The following is a 20913-nucleotide window of genomic DNA, read 5'->3' as shown; positions in this document are numbered from 1 at the left end:
TGTAGGTGTTATGATACTTATTTTGCAGATGAGAAGACTAAGATCCATAGCCATTAAGTAATTTTGCTCAGAAAATGCTGTTAACAAGCATAACTAGATTTTACAACCCAGACTTTGACCACATAGTGAGTGGTCTGTCTACAGTAGCAAAGTATTTCTGGCATGTTGCATTCATCTTTTATATCATCATACTAGCCAGTGAAATGAATTTCCTTGTAATTTGAAAATGGTTCAGTATGGATGTATTGCAATTCAATTCAAGGGGTATTTGTTTACTGGTTATTATGTCTGAAGACCTGCCAGGATCTGTGAATTCAGTAAGAATCATGATCCCATCAAGCAGTCATACCTATCATATACTATCATGACATCCTGAAAAAACAAAACATGCATATACCCTTATGCCAGTTGAGGGGTCAGAATAAACCATGTATCAGTTCCTAATACATTTTTAAAAACTCTTCTCTTTGAAAATACCATCACTTGTATTTTAAGGAAGAAAAGAATGTTGTTCCATGTATATCAAGCTACATATGAAATATTATTCTAGGTATTTTCAAAAGGGAAACCTTTCACAGAAACTGATCTTTACCATAAAGAATTACTCATACCCATCAAAAGTACCTAATACACAAGGTGGAGACAAAACTAGGTTTGCAGTTGTGGGTACATGAAACACAGTTTATTCTTGTATTATTATTTATTAATTATTGTATTATTTTCCAAATAAATAAAAAAACAATAAATCTCCTTTTGCCACCTGTATTTTTTAAAAAAAATTGTTAAACAGATACGACTCTCCCCACTAAGGAATTCAACATGAAAGACTGACAATAATAATGCCTTGGTACACAGTGTGGGGGGGAGGGTTCCCCCTCCTCACTCTCTCTTCACTCAGCAGGGCTTCCCCACGCTCCTCTCCTCTCATCCAGTCCTGCTAAGTCCCCTTCTGTTTGGTTCCTCCTGAGCCACTCTCTGCAGCAGGACAGGGAAGCAGCTTCATGCTCACTTGAACCTTCTTCCTTGACCTACACTAACATTCATTTAATATAAGACAGACTCCAGTTCTAGGTTTGGCTCTGTTATGTATTTGGGTAGGTCCTGGGTTTTAGTGTCTTTGTATAATATGAAATAAAACAGACGGACTAACTTTCTCTAGAGAATGCCAAATTTTTAAATCCTTTGTATTATATACAAGACAAAGAGGTAAAAATGTCTTGTGCAACTTCACTCTTACAATAATGAAATTACAACTTTCCTACTCCTAGAAGTGTTCTAGAAAAAGAATTACCAACACTAAAAGAAATGTTTGTTAAACCTTACTAAATGACTCTCATTTCAACCCAACTAACAAAAACAATGATGATATCTTCAATAGCTGAGAAATTGACTCTCTTTTTATATGCTTAATCCTACTGAAAAGGAAGAATTCTGCTTACATAGTCTTGATTTAAAATGATAGTAACAAAGAGATTGTGGGGACAGAGGCATCTCATGGACAAGGGGAGGCCCCTCAAAAAATGGGACTTACTTACAAAAAATTCTGTATTTATTCCTACATGTTTAAACTTCAGCCACCTTCAAAGTACTCTCCATTTGATGCAATAGACCTTTATCAAGACTTTTTTCCACTGCTCAAAACAGTTTTCAAATTTGTCAACTTTAATGTCTTTTAGTACTTCTGCTGTTTTTTGGTTCCCCTCTTCCACAGCAGCAAAACATTTCCCTTTGATGACTTTTTTCTCCCAGGAAACAAAAAAAGTTGCTTGAGGTGGGATCAACTGAATAGGGAGGGCTGGGCACAGGGGTCATGCAGTTTTTGGTCAAAAAGTGCTGAACACTCAGTGCTAAATGGGCACGTATACTTATAAATCACCCATTATAATATGGTCAAACCCACTGAAGGAGTCTTCAAAAAAAATTCACTGAAGTTGAATGCAGCCTCTCACAACAATGCCAGCTGGTACACTAATAATACAGGTGGGTTCCTAGAACACTTATGTAGACGGAGAAGCCCTCCAGAAGATAATTCTATTTTTTGGGAAGTCCCTCCTCCCAAATATTACTCATGAGAATATAAATTGATACAATCTTTTTGCAAGATAACTTGACAATACTTAGTTGGAAAGTAATTCATTTCGGCAATATTATAATAAAAAAAGACTGGAAACAAATTGTCCATCACTTGGGTACAGGTTAAATAAATTCTGATACATCCATAAAATATTATATATGGTGAGATGGTGGTGGGGGAGGATTGAGGAAGCACGTTATGTGATGATATACAAAGATCTCCAGAAATAGTGTTGTGTGAGAAAATCAAGGTGCAGTTTTATTTTATGGTTTTGTAAAATACAGAGAAAAGAACATATACCAGTTTTATTTGTATATGCACTAAAAATCTCTGAAAGGGCCCTGACTGGTGTGGCTCAGTTGTTTGGAGCATCGTCCCATAAACTGAAAATCTGCAAGTTCGATGCCTCTCAGGGTACATACCCAGGTTGCAGGTTTGTTCCCTGGTTGGGGCATGATGGATGTCTCTTTCTCACATTCCTGTTTCTCTCCCTCTCCCTCCCTCCCTTCCCTTCTCTCTGAAATCAATAAGCATGTCCTCAGGTGAGGATAAAAAATATAAATAAATAGGCAAACAAACAAACAAACAAATAAATATAGTGCCCAAGTTGCAGCCTGGACCGTTATATCAGAAAGGGAGGAGCAGTTGTTTTAAGAAATCTCTGAAATGACATGTAGGAGATTAATAAACTGGTCACTTATTTTGTGGAAAGAAACTGTATTGATGAGGGACAGGTACAGTAGACAAACACCTTCACTGTATAGTTTTTTATGCTTTTTGATTTCTGAATTATATGAGTGTATGTGTTATTCAAACTTACATCTAATAAATACAAAAAGAAAAGTGTAACACTTTATAAGAAGCATTGAACAATATCATTAAAAGCATTTTTATACCCTAGCATATCACTTATTAAAAAGATAACACAATAAAATGTGCTCCTTTGTTTATTTTAAGGCTAAAAACCAGGAACCAATAAATGATTCACAATTCAGTGTCTTTTTGTACTTCTACAGAATTTTTTTCAGTTTAACTCGTCTTAAAAACCTAAAGAAAATGCTGGCAATGGAAAAGCTGCAAGGTATTTTGAAATATAAGTATATTTTTATTTACTGATTGGTACAAGTTTAATCACAAAAGAACATTTTATTGAAAAGCAGAAAAGAGCCTGGATGGCAGACATGTCAGATCCTTTTATGCACTTAATTTCCATATGTAGCTATGTTTCCCTCCTTAAAATGAAAATATTAACTTTATTTTTCTTTCTTTTTTTCTTCTTATTATAGTTGTTCCAATTTTTCCACCTTTGCCCTCCCCACCGAGCACCCCCCACTCCCTCAGGCAATCCCCCCACCGTTGCTCATGTCCGTGGTCATGCGTTTAAGTTCTTTGGCTGCTCCATTTCCCACACTGCACTGCACATCCCCAGGGCTATGCTGTAACTACCTGTTTGTACTTCTTAATCTCTTAAAATGAAAACAATGGTAAAAAGGAAGTAATTACAGGCTATCTACATTAGAAATAGCTAATGTCCATTACCTTATGAGAAAGAAGCTTTCCATCACCTAATGGTTTTCCAGTTGATGCCTCAAAGAGGAAGATTACTTTTAAAAAAAGTAGAACATTAGTTAACATATTATATTAGCATTTTTATTGGTAAACTTCGATGGAATTATCATATCCTCACGAGAAATTGCTTAACTCAGCAGCCCACAGAGTATCTATCAGCAGAGCAGAGGCACCAAATTACTATGTATTAATGGGCCCATAATTCTTACGAAAACAGTGGAACTGGATACGTCTTCCTAAAACATACATTCCCTAATTAGAACTGTTGTTAACGGTAAGGCTCCAAGGGTACATGGGATCAATAATGGCAAGTCCGAATCTGGATGCAATCTCTAATTTTGACCACTCTGATCTGGACCAATCTAACCCCACAATCGTTGTTTGACAAGGGAAAATTGTATCATGTGCTCACTATAATACCAGGCCATGTGTTGTGTGCTGTTTATTTCCCTGTGGTCAGTATACTACTATGGCATAATTTGTCTGATGTGTGTCCTGGATTCCTGGCAGAGAACTTGAACCCTTGGCATCTCCCAAGGGATAGGAATGTCTCCGTTTGCTAAAAGAGACACTTGGGGGAGCAGACACTGCTTCTGACACCTTTCCCACTGCACCAAAGGTTTCCAACACGACAGTGGTATTAGTAGCAGTTCTTTTCTATTTCAAAAGGACTTCTGGAGGGGAAAGATTGTTAGAGTGTTTTTTGTGATTCTCTAAGTAATTCCGGAATTACTTCAGCTCAAGATTCATCCCTAATGGAGTGATTTTATATAACTGAACATACACATCGGATTACAGAAATTAAATGACAGAAATGGCATGAAAAGACAAAAGTGGTACAAGCAGTCGGCCAAAAAATTTGAACAATTTATAATGATCATAAAAGTGCCAAAATATGTATAATGTGATACTTAAATTCCAGAGGATCACACTTTTAGTATGTATACTGATTATTAGCTTTTAGTAAACCTTAGGATATTAAGTCTGAGGTCACTGGTTACATTCACAAGAAAATCCTGTCATAATAGTAAGTTATGTTCTAAGACTGCCTATTATGCTGAGAAAGATAAAAAAGGAAAATATGTAAAAGAATTTTTAATTAAGTATAGAAATAAAATTAGAAAAATTTGGTTTTCATTTAAAAAAACACTTTGGGCCTGGCTAAACCCAGTTATTTTCGTAGCTATGCAAACTAATAACTTAGAAAGAAAAAGCCTCCCGCCCTTATGCTAACTGCACATATTTTAAAGAGCTGGAGGTACAAGGACGAACGCGTCTACTCTCCCACAACTGGGACTGGCCCTGACCTGTTGGAGGCTGGACCTGCATTTTAGTGATAACATGTAACACAGACTGGCAGAAGGAACAACTAAGGAGCTGGGAGCTGAAAGGACTGCTTTTAAACTTAACTGCTCTCTAACTTCCACACCCCTATACCCAGACATTTCTTTCAAATAATCACCCTCGCTAATACCATACTGTATCTGTGAAGGTGGATGGAGAGAAGTCAAAAGCAGTACCTTTTGCACTGGCTGGTGTGGCTCAGCAGTTGAGTGCTGGTCTGTGAATCGAAGGGCTGCTGGTTTGACTCCCAGTCAGGGCACATGCCTGGGTTGCAGGCCAGGTCCCCAGTAGGGGGTGTGCAAGAGGCAACCACACACTGATGTTTCTCTCCCTCTCTTTCTCCCTCCCTTCCCCTCTCTAAAAAATAAATAAAATCTTTTTCAAAAAAGCGGTACCTCTATACTACTTAACCAATTATCCCAAGGGGGATCTTCAAGTCCAGGTGCCATGGATTTATCAAGCACCTACCATAACATAGAGTTCTGTGCTTGATTCAAGGATCCTGCTCATAAGGAAGGTCCCAAATTAGGAAGAAACCACTGGTTCTACTTGTGGATGGCCCCCTTGAAAGGAAATTTTAACAATTCCATGGCCAAGATTTAGGCACCTCAACTGTGTTTTCTGTTGTTAGCATAAACCTCTATTTAGCCACCCATGAGTACTAGTTTCTCTAAAAGGGAACATAAGGAAAATATTTTCCTTCTCAATTTTTCTCAGTTCTACAATAATTTTACTTTAGTCTTTTCAATTTTCTTTTTATAGCAAAAGAAAACTACACAATTATCTTGTTCAACAATCAAAATTTATGTAAATAAAGCAAAATAAATTGGGGTACACATAAATCAGTATTTCTGAAAATGTTCATAATTCTTTCTAAATGTAAAATTCTATGACCTAGCAAAGGATTAAAGAATAAGTAAATGTTTCAGATACGAACTAACTATAGAAAATGTCAGAAGTCTCTGGTCCTCTTACCGCTCTCTACTTACTTCCTACGTGATCCCATTCGGTGCCATGGCACCGCCCACACATCAATGACTCCCCCAGTCATGTCTCTAGTCCCCGCCATCTCCCCTGAGCCTGGGACTTGTTCATCCAATTGTTTACTCTCCATCTACCCTATTAGATGTCTAAAAAGCATTTAAAGTTACCATGACCAAAACGTTGGGTTGGCCAAAAAGTTCGTGTAGTTTTTTCCATATGATGGCTTTCGTACTGCTTAGTTGTCTTTAACTTCATTCAAAACAATTTTGTTAGACTGTACTGTGACAGCTGCCATATCAGCATGCATTAAAAAATACTTACCAGAATTGGTGAATTTTTGTGTAGCGATTTTAATATTGAAGATAGAAAAAGATATGCAACATTTTAGGCATTATTATGCTTCATTATCTCAAGAACAGTAAAAACGCAACTGAAAAACCAAAAAAGACTTGTTGCAGTGTATGGAGAAAGTGCTGTGACTGATTGATAAAACGTGTCAAAGTGGTTTGCAAAGTTTCTTGGTACTATTGACATTTTGGCTAAATAATTCTTTGCTAGGGGTCTGTCTTATGCGTTGGAAGATGTTTAGCAGCACTCCTGACCTCTGCCCACTAGAAGCCAATAGCGGGAGATAGCCAACATACTCAAAATATCCAAATCAATGAAGTTATTGGTAAAAATGAAAAATGTATCTTTTATTTTAAGGAAAAAAACTGAACAAACTTTTTGGCCCACCCAATAGAACCCTTGGTTTGTGTACCTCCTCTAAACTTCCCCTGTCTTCTATCTCAATCACCCAAGAGAAAAACCTGCGATAATACACTTACCTCCTCTCATTCCCTCATGCCCACATCTTTACCAAAGGCAAGTCTTCACATGACCTGGCTCCTGCTTATCTATTCTCTGTCCTCCCTTCCTGGAACTCTGCTTAACTCAGGCGGACCTAGTCACAAGGCCTTCGGGCAGTTCTTTTACATGCTAATCATTGCCACCTCAGAACCCTTGCACTTGCCTGTCCCGTTCCCCTCCTCCACTTCCAGATTTCTGTTACCTCACCCTGCATTCGTTTTCCTCACAGCAAGTATTTGTTCACTAGCTACTTTTATATTTGTCTGTCTTGTTTACCACTGTATCCTCAACTTCTAGAAAAGCACCTGGCACACAGTCACTGTGTGTAACTGTGTGTACAAACCCTTACGTTTGTTGGATAAATGAAATTGTGATACAGCAATGCCTTAACAAAATAGTTTTACTGTACTGTGCAATTGTAGAGCACCCGACATATTTATTTACAAATATTAATGTGGTCTAGATGTTTACAGGAAAATTTAAAATTAATCATAACTTCTTTCTACTTAACTTAAAATACTGATTTTAAAAATAAATAAGCAAAATAAACAGTACAATGAAGCACACTATTTACCATGAGCCAAATGTTACCAGATGAAAAAAAAGGAAATATTTTTAAAAATCAATAAACTTAAAAAGTAATCTGAACCTTTTTTAGATTTACAATCTTGAATTCAAACTCTCTACCAACAGCTACTAAAAATGTAAAGATTTATTCCCTACCCACTAAGCTCTGTTATTGTTGTAATATTATATATTTGTTAAATGGAGTGTGACAAATTTATATATAATATTACAACCTCAGTTCTTTCATTGATTCATGAATTACAACTTCAGTTTTTTCATTAATTTACGATTAGGAAAAAATAAAAAGGTCCTAATTCTTTCATATAAAGTTAACATGTTAATAGATGAGACAGTGAAAGTTACTTTATAAAAAATTTACAATATTAACAAATCTCACAGAAATTTGACATAGAAGATTATAAAAACGTACTTACTTTTTTCATCAGCTTTGTCTTTTATTGCTATGGTATCATTGCTCAGAGACACAGTTTGTGCATTCAGAATATCTGTTCTCATTCCAGGAAATTTTGGAGAAGAAATGAAGCGTCCTTCATAAGAATATAAATAGATACCACCACCATCTACAAGAAGAAAATGTCTAAAAAATAAAGAATAAAAAATATTCTCAAGTAGGAGTTTATTTCCCTTTGGAAAAATCTAAATCTTACAATTAAGTCCGTGATTTACACAAAATGAAACAGACAAACCACCTGAAAAGCCACCACTGGCTGTTCTGGTTCGTTTCTAGGTTTCTGTTTTTCTGAGGGAGAAGTAAAATGGAAATGCCCATCATCACCACCCTATATACTAAAATTTTGACCCTGTTTACATTATACTTGCAGTCCTTTCTTTTCCTAAAGAAGCATTTCTATACAAAGGCAACAGGAAAATCTCACAATTTACAATTCAGTCATTTTAATTCCTGATGCTATATATATTGAGAAACAGCATTACAACATATTTTACAATTAACAATTATGCTAAAGACAAAAATTAAGCCCTGCATGGTGTAGCTCAGTGGATTGGGCACTGGCTTGTGAACCAAAGGGTCACCAGTTCGATTCCAAGTTAGGGCACATGCCTGGATTATGGGCCAGGCCCCTGGTGGGGGGCACACGAGAGGCAGTCACACATTCATGTTTCTCTCTTCCTCTTTCTTCCTCCCTTCCCCTCTCTCTAAAAATAAATAATTTTTAAAATAGACAAAGATTAAATATTGGTTAAAGTCCAAAACAGTGAAAATGACTCAAAAATTAGTATCAGGGCCAGTATTTATTAAAATTAGATGCCTTGACTCTGACCATCAGTAATGTGTTCATATCTAAAATAACTTTTTTTTTTCAGCCAGGACTAGGGTTCATTTGCTGTGTTGACAGCTATATTCAAGGTGTAAGGGTTCTAGTATACATTATTTTTTTATTAAGTCAAAATGTAAATATTTAATGGCTGTTATTTTTTCTTTGAAAATTGTGGACAGACTCATAGATGAAGGGTAAGAGGACAGGCAGTTGTGGAGGGGAGATTAAGGGGTGGAGGGACTGAGCAAAAAGGAAAAAGGAATCATGGACAACAGTATGATGATTGCTGGGAGGAGGGATATATAAGAGGACTAATGGAAAAAATACAATAAAGATTAAATACAAAAAAAGAGAGCCCTAGCTGGTGTAGCTCAGTGGATTGAGTGCAGGCCTGTGAACCACAGGATTGCGGTTCGATTCCCAGTCAGGGCCAATTCCCAGCAGGGGACTCACGAGAGGCAATCCTACATTGATATTTCTCTCCTTCCCTGCCCATCTAAAGATAAATAAATAAAATCTTTAAAAAAATAAAATTTAATAAATAAATACAAAAAAGAAAATTTATAAACATTGCAAAAGTACAACTTAAAGAACACAGAGAAATCAAAAGACCTCTTGCAATCCTTCTTCCATAAAGATAACTTATAGCAAATAAAGTATGAATATACTATAACTTTACTTAGTTCATTCATTCCTAACAGACTTTTATTTCAAATTATTTACTGTTCTAAAGAATGCCTAGAGTCTATACACATTTCTGTATGTCTACTTATTCCCTTGGTACAATTTCTAGAAATGCAGTTATTGGATCGAAGGCCCTATACTGTTAAAATTTTAATATATATATTGTTAAACTGCCCTTGGAAAGGTTGTATTGATTTACACTCCTATGACTGCCATACTGAAGTGCTTATTTCTTCAATACTGAACACATTATTACATTTTTAAAATCTTATGTTCAAGATTTTAATATCCTTGATTCAGAACTAATTCTTGACTCAGTCGTTGCTAATTGCTCTCTCCTGTTTTGGAAACAAATAGGAAATAAACACCAAACCCAATGAAGAGTTAGTATAAAATAAAGCCCCAATACATGTCGGGGGTACCCCCCCAAAAAAACTGGAATTATCTTCTGGAGGTCAGGCCCCTTGTAGTAAAGGCTTTCCCCCTGCTAGGTGAGTATTCTAGGAACACATCTGTATCAGCATACCAACTGGCAATATTGTGAGAGGCTGCATTCGGCTCAGTGAAATTTTTTGAAGACACTTTCAACACATTTGCCCAGTTCATAATGGGTGATTTATGAGTGCACCTGTCCACATTGCGCTGAGTGTTCAGCAGTTTTTGACCAAAAAAATTGCATGACCCTTATGCCCTACCCTTCCTGTTCACCTAATCTTGCCTTAAGTGACTTTTTTTTGTTTTCTTGGATGAAAAAAGCCCTAAAAATCCTCAAAGGAAAATGTTTTGCTGATATAGAAGAGGTGAAACAAAAAACGGAAGATGTCACTAAAAGACATCAAAATAGACAAGATCAAAAACTATTTTGAACAGTGGTAAAAACGTCTTGATAGGTGTATTGCATCAAATGGAGGGTACTTTGAAGGTGACTGAAGTTTAAACATGTAGTAATAAATAAGTATTTTTTAATAAATAAAGTCTGGTTTTTGGGGGTCACCCCTCACATACACTTTAATTAAATTAATACTTGAGCATTAAAGCATAGTTTATTTAATTAAAGGGTTTGGAACTCATACACTAGCATATATTAGCTAATGTTGACAAAGTAACACATCATATTGGGATATATTCTTTCTTAGCATCAGTACTAAAAGCGTTTTCTCTTCTAAACAAGATATCACAGCTCCTAATCTCCTTGAAAATAAACACTGTTTCAAGTGGCAAACATAACAAAATGTACAAATAAGGCCAGCAACAGGCACTGAGTAAAATGTTCTTTAATTACCTAATAATTTATTCCACTGACACATGCCTTTACTGAGGACATATTCAATAAACACATATATAAATATATCAATTTATCTGGAACTGTTTGAGTAAAAAGAATTTCAGAAATAGGGTTTTTTAGACAGCTCACATCTTAAGTGGCAAAGATGTCTTTTTAAAAAAATGTATGAAATAACTAAATAAATAAATAAACCGTACACTCACTTTCATTAAACAGATGATACAAAATTTGACACAATTATTTTCCTGGTCCATCCAAGTCATCCATATGATGACCGTACTCTTCAATAACTAGTTAACTGATAGCTCTGACTCACGAGAACCTGTTGGTGCATCAACCGAACTGTGCCACTCTGCTACACGGTTCTGTGCTGTAAGCACTCTCCTGCTCCCTGGCCAGGCAGTCACTTTTCTGCCTGTCATCGAGCCAGCCTCTAACAGCCCACCGGCACCCTTCCTCAGCTGGTTTGCTACTTATAAAAGGCCACGGGCTAGAAAACCTGGTAATAAACACTATTAAGAGCTGCCTAGGTGGTGAGTAATAGAAAAAAGGGATGAGGAATAAAATACATGGTTTAGTGCAAATATTTTAATAGGTAGCTATTTTACAATTGTCTGCTATATTTTTATACTTTATTCGAGAATTTACTGGGTTGTAGCTTTCTAACTTTGAACTGTGATTCAGTCGTGTATCACTGTAAAGACTGATCATTTTCAAGGAAAAGTACTGATTCCTGAGTGATAGCTATTTCATCTTTACTCTAGTTAATTGGGTTGGAGTTTCTTAGCCCTGTATACACTGAAGGTTTTGGAAGAGAACATTATTTCTCAAACTTCGTGTCAAAAACAAGTAGTGGCTCATAAAATCCATGAGTTTCAACCAATATTTAAAAACAAAAACAGAAGAGAACAGAAAATAAAGGGACCACAAAGCCAAAACTATTTCATATCAATTTGCCTGTTTCACTCTCATTTTCTCATGTCATTATTCTGATGTTTACTTCTAATAAGTTTATTCTCATCGTTTTAAATAAGTAACTTTTAAATCTCAACTTTAATTTTAATACAGTAAATGGATATATCCTCTGACTTTTTTCTCTTAAAATAAATAGAAAAAACAGATTGATAACTAATGACTATTGCACAATGTCATTCTGTGAACAGCATGCTCTAAAGAGTGCTTTGTTGTGATCTGAAGTATCATAACCCCAAATTCAATAATCAAACATGATAAACAAATTACCTTTCTGCCTGCAGAATTAAACTAACAGTTCCTTCTTTGAGATCAAATATAAGTGGTGTGTTCCAGTTCTTTGTACTAGAAGATAAATAAAATGGATATTTATTAACATTTAAAATACCAAATACTTTTTATAAGAAGACCGGTGCTTACTTTAAGTGGTTTCAGTTTCACAATAACTTAGTATATGTTTCTATTACAGCAGTTGGCACATTGTTCTGAAACTATTCCCTTGACTTCTGTTTCCTCCACTAGAATGCAGACTCGGTCCCTAGCACCTAGGACACAGGGACCATTCGATAAAAGTTCTCAGAGGAATCACAATAAATGAATTGAACAATTTTTATATTCTGTGTACAAATTCTGTCATTTATCAGCTTTGTGATTTGGGCAACTTATCTAATGTTTCTTACCTGAAAAATAGTAGCAGTATGGCACAGTGAAAAGAGGATGGGTTTTTGGCTTACTAGCTCAGGGTTAGAAATCTGGTTTTACGACTGTAGGCCAAATCTTAATAAACTTAATCCCCTAAGCATCAATTTCTTTATTTGTAAAATGAAGATAATAACAGTTTACCTAAGTGTTTAGCTAATGACCTGTTATATAGAAGATACTGAACAAACAAACTATAATAACAATAACATGGTAAACGCGATTATTTTTTCCTACAGGTCTCCCAAACAGATGTTTGTGAAGCACTCTATAAACTGTAAAGTAATTGAGCACAGGCCCTCGAACCAGAGGATCGCCGTTCGATTCCCAGTCAGGGCACATGCCTGCGTTGCAGGCCAGTTCCCAGGAGGGAATGCATGAGAGGCAACCATACATTGATATTTCTCTCCCTCTCTCCTTCCCTTCCCCTCTAAAGAAAAATAAATAAAATCTTTAAAAAAATAAACAAAACTGTAAAGTATTATATAAGTACTTATTAATTAAGTAGATGAATAAATGAACAAATAACTCCTTTAGTTTTTATAGTGTAATATGATTCAAAGATAAGGATGGGTAGAGAGAACATTTACAACCTGAAAAACCTATCTCCATAAAATTGGTTGTTTCACAATTTAAAATACTTTTTATTACTCCTATGTATTCTCAATCTCTCTCAATTATTTTCATAGAAGCAAGCCTTTATTTTTTTAAAGGTCTTGGCTCTTAAGCTCACATTTATTTATTTATTATTTCTTAAAGATTTTATTTACTGTTTAGAGAGTGAGGAAGGGAAGGAGAAGCAGGGACAAAACATCAGTGTGTAAAACATTGATCCCCCCCAACAGGGGCCCTGGCCAGCAACCAGGGCTTGTGGCCCGATCGGGAATTGAACGAGTGACTTCTGGTTCCCAGGCTGGCACTCAGCTCACTGAACCACACCAGCCAGGGGGAGAAGCAATGCTTTCAATTTCATATTCAAATCTAGAAGATGCAAGAAATGGAAAGTGATCTTTAACCTCTGATTCACAAACTTTACTAGATCTATTTTCAGTGCTCACAGCTCACTTTTTCTCACTCTTGTTTGGGATGAAGTTCAGGATAGGTGAGATTTTGAGAAAGGTAAGTTCAAACCATGTTGTTGTAAAAGATTAAAAATACATTCCTAAGCCCTGGCTGGCGTAGCTCAGTGGATTGAGCGCGGGCCTGCAAACCAGATGATTGCAGTTCGATTCCCAGTCAGGGCACATGCCTGGGTTGCAGGCTGGTTCCTTGCAGGCTAACTACCAGCAGGGGACGCACAAAAGGCAACCATACATTGATGTTTCTCTCCCTCTCTCCTTCCCCTCTAAAGATAAATAAATAAATAAAAAGCTGTACTTCCCATTTCTTTAAAAAAATAAATAAACTCATTCCAGCATTAGTTACCATCCCTATCTACCTTATTTCCCAAAGACATCCTGAAGTTTCTCACTTGGATGTTTGGTCCTGTTGGTGCCTCTCCCTGGGCTGTGTTACTCTTCTAAACTCCTTCCCCTATCTCCGACTCCCTAATTCCCCTATCAAATCTGGTATTTTTTAAGAATCAAGAAAAAATGTAATCTCTGTGTTGGAACTACTATGGCAATTGGGTTTCTGGCATAGAACAGACTGACAGCGTCCAAAGGGGTGGCGAGAGGTGGATAGTGGTGAAAACAATGGGAAGGGAGTAGTCAAAGAACATGCATGTATGACCCATGGACATGGACAACAGTCTGGGAATTAACTGGGAGTGGGAGTGGTCTGGGTAGAAGAGGGCAAAGGGGAAAAATGGGACAACTGTAATAGAATAAATTAAAAAAAACCAAAAAACAAAAGAAACATTTCTCATCACAGACAAAACTCTGTGTTTTTAAGAAAAGCAAGATACTTACGAGAACACATAACATTGAAGAGACGTTGAAACAACTAAGTGTGCATAGTTCAAAGATGCTTTAATGACTCTATCACGGAATTCCAGTAAATCCACCGCATCATTAAGAACATTACGAACCTAAACAAGGAAAAATGAAATTCCAACAAACAACATTAAAATACATCAACCTTTTATTAGATGTTCACAAGATTTTGAAAAACAAAAAAATTCAATGCTCTCATGATTGATTGCCCAATCATATAAAAAAGAATTCAATAGGAACTAGACATTAGATGGCATGTTTAGGTATAAAAACCAACCAACAAAATTACAGACACAGAAAGTCTTTGGGAAATAAACAGAAAAAGATGTATAGAGATTTCTAACCTGCAAGCCAATCTGAATGATGTAGCAATGGAGCAATAGGTGAAAAATGCTATAACCCTGAGATACAGTCCAAGGAGTGTGGCAGACAGGAGTTAGAAAGAGACTACTATACAGGGTGGAGCAGAAGCAGGTTTACAGTTGTTCATATGAAAAATAATATAATAATTAATACATAATAATACAAGAATATCCTGTTTTGTATACTGACAACCGCAAACCTACTTTTGCCCCATCCTATATAATTTCTGTCCAGAAAGGTAAGTATATGGGTCTGTCTGGAGAAAGTCCAGTCACTGTTAACAAAACGAGAATAGTTTGTGCAGCATTGATGTATCCTGGAAGCCAAGGAGAGTGGACTGGAACGTGCATAGGTGAACAATGACAACTTCACTGTACTAGTCAGTGGGGGTTATAGACACCATTGAGTGAGCATACATACTGTGTGGCCATTACATTCAAAATGACTGAGAGAGTAGAGCAATGAATCTGCATCAAATATTGTGTTAAGCTTGAACATTCCTCTCCCGAAACTATTAGGATGATTCAGAGGGCCACAGCTGTGGGAAACTGGTGATTGGCAGCTTCATCACAACAATGCGCCTGCTTTTGCATCACGTCTCATGTAGAGTTTTTGGCGAAACATCAAATTAGCCAGGGGAATCAGCCCCACACTAGCCAAGATTTGGCAACCTCTGACTTCTGGCTTCTTAAAACTAAAATCACCTTTGAAAGGGAAGAGATTTCAGACCATCAAAGAGATTCAGGAAAATACAACAGGGCAGCTGAAGGCAACTGGGAGAACTGTGTGAGGTCCCTAAGTACCTACTGTGAAGGGGACTGAGGCGTCATTGTCCTAGGTACAATGTTTCTTGTATCTTGTATATTCTACAATAAAAGTTTCTATTTCTCACATTACATGGCTGAATACCTTCTGGACAGACCTCATATATCTTTTTTAGTGTTAGATATTACTTTAAATTTAAGTTCTAAAAAAAAGAGAGATAATAACTTCAAAAATCAAAAGTAGAGTAAGATGTATTAGTCAAGAAACCAACTGCATAGTGAAAAAAGCCAGGCTGCACTAAGGAGAGAAAGTATCTCCACATGTAAAAACACAGAGACGACATATAAGAAAGTTCATCACCAACTAACAAAAGGACATTTGGCTTTGACAGTCAAAATGGTTATAAATGTTTTGAACAGAATCAAATTTCTGAGACTTTTAACAGTTGGTAGTATAGGCCAAAAATCCCAAACTTGATTGACAATCTGCAAAAAATTTGGGAAAATGTTGGGCAAATTAAATTTACCTAATCTCTGGTCAGTAGAAAAATGGGTAAGATATTATAGAAAGAGTTAAAAAGAAAAAAAATTAATTTGTAATCAGTACTTCTCCTCAACATATCACCTTTCTAAATACAGCGTTCTGTGGCAATTACAGCATTAATGAATAATGGCAAGGCATGGGAAAGAAGATAAGAGGACAAAGCCAAACTTCTTATAAATATTTCTTGGAAGTACTTCTATCTATAAGGCACATATATTTTTTTTATCTGCTCCTCAACTCCCAACACCACCAAACTATTATCACAACAATAAAGAGCAAAATTATATACACATATATTCCTTCACCCAGTAATCTTACTTCTAGAATTCTAGCCCAAAGATAAACCAGCAAAACTATGAGATAACATACACACAAGTCTATTACTACACACAGCACTAACGGTAACAGCAACCGACTAGAACAGCCCGACTATCAGTACAGGATAGGTACATTCACAAAGTGGAACAGCGTACTGCTGTAAGAGGAATAGAGACATCTATGGAGTGCTCTCCAATATATATGATTAAGTTAAAAATGCAAGACACAAAACAGTGTGTATAGTATAATACCTTTTATTTAATAAAGGGGAGGATATGGAGATATATGGGTTTGTTTATATTAAAAAATAAAACAAAAAATCCAAAATAGTATTTAGTAACATATTATTAGAATAATATTGATTATTTGAAACATATTTTAGGAGACATATACAGGGTCCAGCACAAATAACACCCCCTTTTTATTATAAATATCTTTTCATTACAAAGTTACAAGCATGTAATTCTATAATATAATAGTATCACATTCAAGAATAGTATATGATATAGTATATGACATTTTAGGTGAAATGTTGAAATGAAAACTATATAATTATTATACCCATGTTGTCACCCTACCTGCCACACTCGCACAGGCCTTACTTCCTGTTCCAGATGGAAGAAGTGAGGTCTGCTTGACAGGGTCCAGCAGAAGTGAGGTCTGCTGGAGTGTGGTTGGCAGGGTACGTGAATGCCTCGCATGAGATAGACAGCAATTTTAACATTTCACCTAAAATGTCATATGGTGTGCTTAAGTGTGATATTGTCATGTTACAGAATTACAGGCTTATGATTTTGTAATAATAAAAAGGGGTGTTATTTGTGCCATATATATATAGATGGATAGAAATATATAGAGATATATGTATACATCTATATATATAGTGCACCATTAATTTCTCCAGGCACCAAATTTTCTTATAAAAGAGCTTCAAATAAAAAAATGAGTAAAACTCTATAATCTAAAATTTGAACTTGAGGCCTCAGCATACGCTCATGACATATTTTTATGTCAAAAATAAATACATTTTATCTAGAAGTAATGATCAAACTAGTAAAAATGAGCACACCTAGCACCTGGGTCACAGCCTCTAAATAACATTCCCCTCCAAAAGGAACAAGCCCTTCTTGGAAAAATGGCTGATTTCCAATCTGGAACTGACAATGTGTAAGAGGAGTTAGAACATCTTGTCAGTAATGCAAGCAAACTACTAAGATCAGGTGATTGCTGTGGGGAGGAGGGGCAAAAGGGACTAAATGGTAATTGAAAAAAATACAATAAAAATTAAATTTAAAAAAGAAAAAGAAAAAAGAACACAGAACCAAATTAGCCAAAGCCACTTGAACATTAAAGAGAATAATAACTGCAATGGATTGAAACACAGCAAAAATGCTCAAATCTGCGAATTTATAATGATAACATCATCAACAACAACAGAAAAGAAACTAACTGGATACACTAGAAAATCAACTCATTATACAAAAACTGATAAATGAAGGAAAATAATGAAAATTTTGTCTCACCTCAGGGTAACCAAATGGTTGACGAGGTAAAGTCTTTGACAAAATTTTTAGCTAATAAATATAGAAGGAATGATAGAATTACAAATTAACATTTAATAACCCCCAATGAAACATGACTCTTGACAAGTATCATCTCATCTGTAGCTAATAGAAACATTAAGTTAAGCCCTGGCTGGTGTAGCTCAGTAGATTGAGCACGGGCCTGCAAACCAAAGGGTTGCCACTTGGATTTTCAGTCAGGGCACCTGCCTGGGTTGCAGGCCAGGTCCCCAGTAGGGGGCACACGGGAGGCAATCACACATTGATGTTTCTATCATTCTCTTTAAAATAAAAAAAGAAAGAAAAAGAAATAGTAAGTTCAAAGTCTAATGGGGAGTCATATAATAGATGAATCAGACTGACAACCAGACCCACTAATCGATTTGCAAATCACTGAAAGAGAAATAAGCAGACATGTGTCTCCTGATGTGATGCAATGGGAGGCGCACAGCACCTCCTACAAAGCAGTCATTATCAAGGCTCAAAGAGGCATTGTTCCAGATTTTAAAAGACTGAAAGGACAAATGAATTAAATGCAATGTGGACTTAGTTTCCTGATACAAACAAGCAAACAGTAAAAATATATAAACAGACAAACAAATAGAGAAATGGGACGTTCAGGAGACATTCAGTAGACAACTAGAAAAATGTGAACTAGTATTATGGTTATGTTAAACTAAAAATAGCTCCTATCTGTTACACATTTTAAAAATTCTTAATAAAAAAGAGGGATACCAGGACCCGTGGTATCATTAGATCGATTAGTGTGTTCTGGTTGTCAGTCTGATTCATCTATTATATAACTCCCCATTAGACTTTGAACTTACTATTTCTTTTTCTTTCTTTTTTTATTTGAAAGAGAATGATAGAAACATCAAAGAAAAGGACTATGTTCACTTCACTCTTCAATGGGTGGGGAAATGACTGCAAGAAAGGGGAACAGTCCGACAGCAGGAAGTCAAGGGGGCCGGAGTCCTTCAGGGAGGAAGAAGGTGTTGTGGCCTGGAATCAGCACTGGGGGGTAAGGGAGACACTTGCTCCAACCTCCGGACCCAGTAATGCTTGGCACAAAGAAGAAAAACACCTCAACTTGAGAAGGCTGTAAGAGAAACACTGGCCTTAGGGAGCTGGTTTTTACTTAGAACAAAAATGTGAAGAGTGCCTTGAACGAAAAGGCTGAGCTCTATCTGTCTGCGAGGCCACAGAGGTGTGCTCAGCTCTAGGTCTCGGGGACCAGGCCCCTGGCACTGAGCAAGTCATGGCTACAGGTGGTGACCCTGTGAATCTCTCTTTAATCCTAGGCTTTTAAAAGTCTTCTTGCATGATGGGGAGAAGAGGGCTACCCCACAGATCCCCACGCTCCGATTTCAAACGGAGACCTGGATCAGGCCATCTGTCTCACTTCAGGTGCTTTTAGTTCCATTAGCGGCAGCCCCTCCCTCACTGCCTTTGCCCGCCTGCTTCTGGGCCTGGGGTCAAGCAGGTCAGAGCCCGCATCCCACACTCTGCATTTCTGTTCCATTCTGGTCCACAGAAATGTTTATCTTGTTTTTTGAGTCCACATAAGACATTTAAAAAATATTTTTTCATATATTATTGATGTCTTTGGAGCCAAAGGTATATCTATTCCTTCCAAGTATGAACTTATGACACCATCTTCACTAGAAGTCTGACTCCCAGAAACTTTTTAAAAGGTCCAAAATGCCATCCTTTCCTAAAAACATTTTAAAGATAATGGAATGAAATAAAAGTTTTTAAAGGAAGTTATATGGTAGTTTCTTTATAGCAATGATACCCAGTGAAACAAACTTGCTCTTAATATAGGCCTAGAAAAATTCAATATTTAAAAACCCAATCGTATAGACTTCTGCCTATATAAATTATTAACATTATAAATTATAAACAGATTTCTTAAATTCGTATTTGCCTAAAGCTTCACATGGAAGAATTCTTGTGTGTGTGTGTGAATCGGGAACACTAGAACCAAACAGGGTAAAAAATGCTAGCCGTAAAAAAAAAATTAGTCCTGGCTGGTTTAGCTCGGTGGATTGAGCACTAGCTGTGAACCAAAGGGTCGCCAGTTTGATTCCCAGTCAGGGCACATGCCTGGGCTGCAGGCCAGGTCCCCAGTGGGAACCATGTGAGGCAACCACACATTGATGTTTCTCTCCCTGTCTTTCTCCCTCCCTTCTCCTTTCTCTAAAAATAAATAAATAAAATCTTTTAAAAATATACTTTATTAATTATGCTATTACAGTTGTCCTATTTCCTCCCTTCATTCCCCTCCAGTCTGCACACCCTCTCCTACCCACATTCCCCTCCTTTAGTTCATGTCCATGTGTCTTAAGTTCTCAGGTTTTACATTTCCCACACTATTCTTGCCCTGCCCCTACTTATTTTCTACCTACCATCTATGCTACTTGTTCTCTGTACCCTTTTCCCCTCTCTCCTCCTCCTACTCCCCTGTTGCTATCCCTCCATGTGATCTCCATTTCTGTGGTTCTGTTCCTGTTCTAGTGGTTTGCTTAGTTTGTTTTTGTTTTAGGTGTGGTTGTTAATAATTGTGAGTTTGCTCTCATTTTACTATACATGTTTTTTAACTATTTTTTCTTAGATAAGGCCCTTTAACATTTCATATAATAAGGGCCTGGTGATGATGAACTCCTTTAACTTGACCTTATCTGAGAAGCACTTTATTTGCCCTTCCATTCTAAATGAAAGCTTTGCTGGATAGAGCAATCTTGGACGTAGGTCCTTTTCTTTCATGACTTGGAATACTTCTTTCCAGCCCCTTCTTGCCTGTAAGGTCTCTTTTGAGAAATCCACTGACAGTCTGATGGGAACTCCTTTGTAGGTGACTGTCTCCTTATCTCTTGCTGCTTCTAGGATTCTGTCCTTCATTTTTATCTTGGGTGACTTAATGATGATGTGCCTTGGTGTGTTCCTCTTTGGGTCCACCTTCTTTGGGACTCTCTGAGCTTCCTGGACTTCCCGGAAGTCTATTTCCTTTGCCAGATTGGGGAAGTTCTCCTTTATTATTTGTTCAAATAAGTTTTCCACTTGTTGCTCTTCCTCTTCCCCTTCTGATACCCCTATAATTCGG

General features: G+C 36.7%; 1 protein-coding gene across 1 annotated transcript in view; it reads right to left on the bottom strand.

Moving 5' to 3' along the window:
• IFT80 (intraflagellar transport 80) overlaps window positions 1-20913 on the bottom strand; it is a 111952-nt gene that overhangs the window by 17876 nt on the left and 73163 nt on the right. The window contains exons 10-13 of the mRNA XM_037046640.1: window positions 14236-14354; window positions 11897-11971; window positions 7822-7985; window positions 3614-3678 (exon numbers count right to left, since the gene is read on the bottom strand). Coding sequence (XP_036902535.1) covers window positions 3614-3678; window positions 7822-7985; window positions 11897-11971; window positions 14236-14354 — 423 coding nt within the window. The remainder of the gene's footprint in view (window positions 1-3613; window positions 3679-7821; window positions 7986-11896; window positions 11972-14235; window positions 14355-20913) is intronic.

This window comes from Sturnira hondurensis, unplaced genomic scaffold, assembly GCF_014824575.4.
Source record: "Sturnira hondurensis isolate 20B ecotype Veracruz unplaced genomic scaffold, ASM1482457v3 Scaffold0005279, whole genome shotgun sequence".
In the NCBI taxonomy this organism is placed as follows: Eukaryota; Metazoa; Chordata; class Mammalia; order Chiroptera; family Phyllostomidae; genus Sturnira; species Sturnira hondurensis.
Note: the sequence above shows the minus strand (reverse complement) of the source record. Positions and strands in the feature narration are given on the sequence as shown.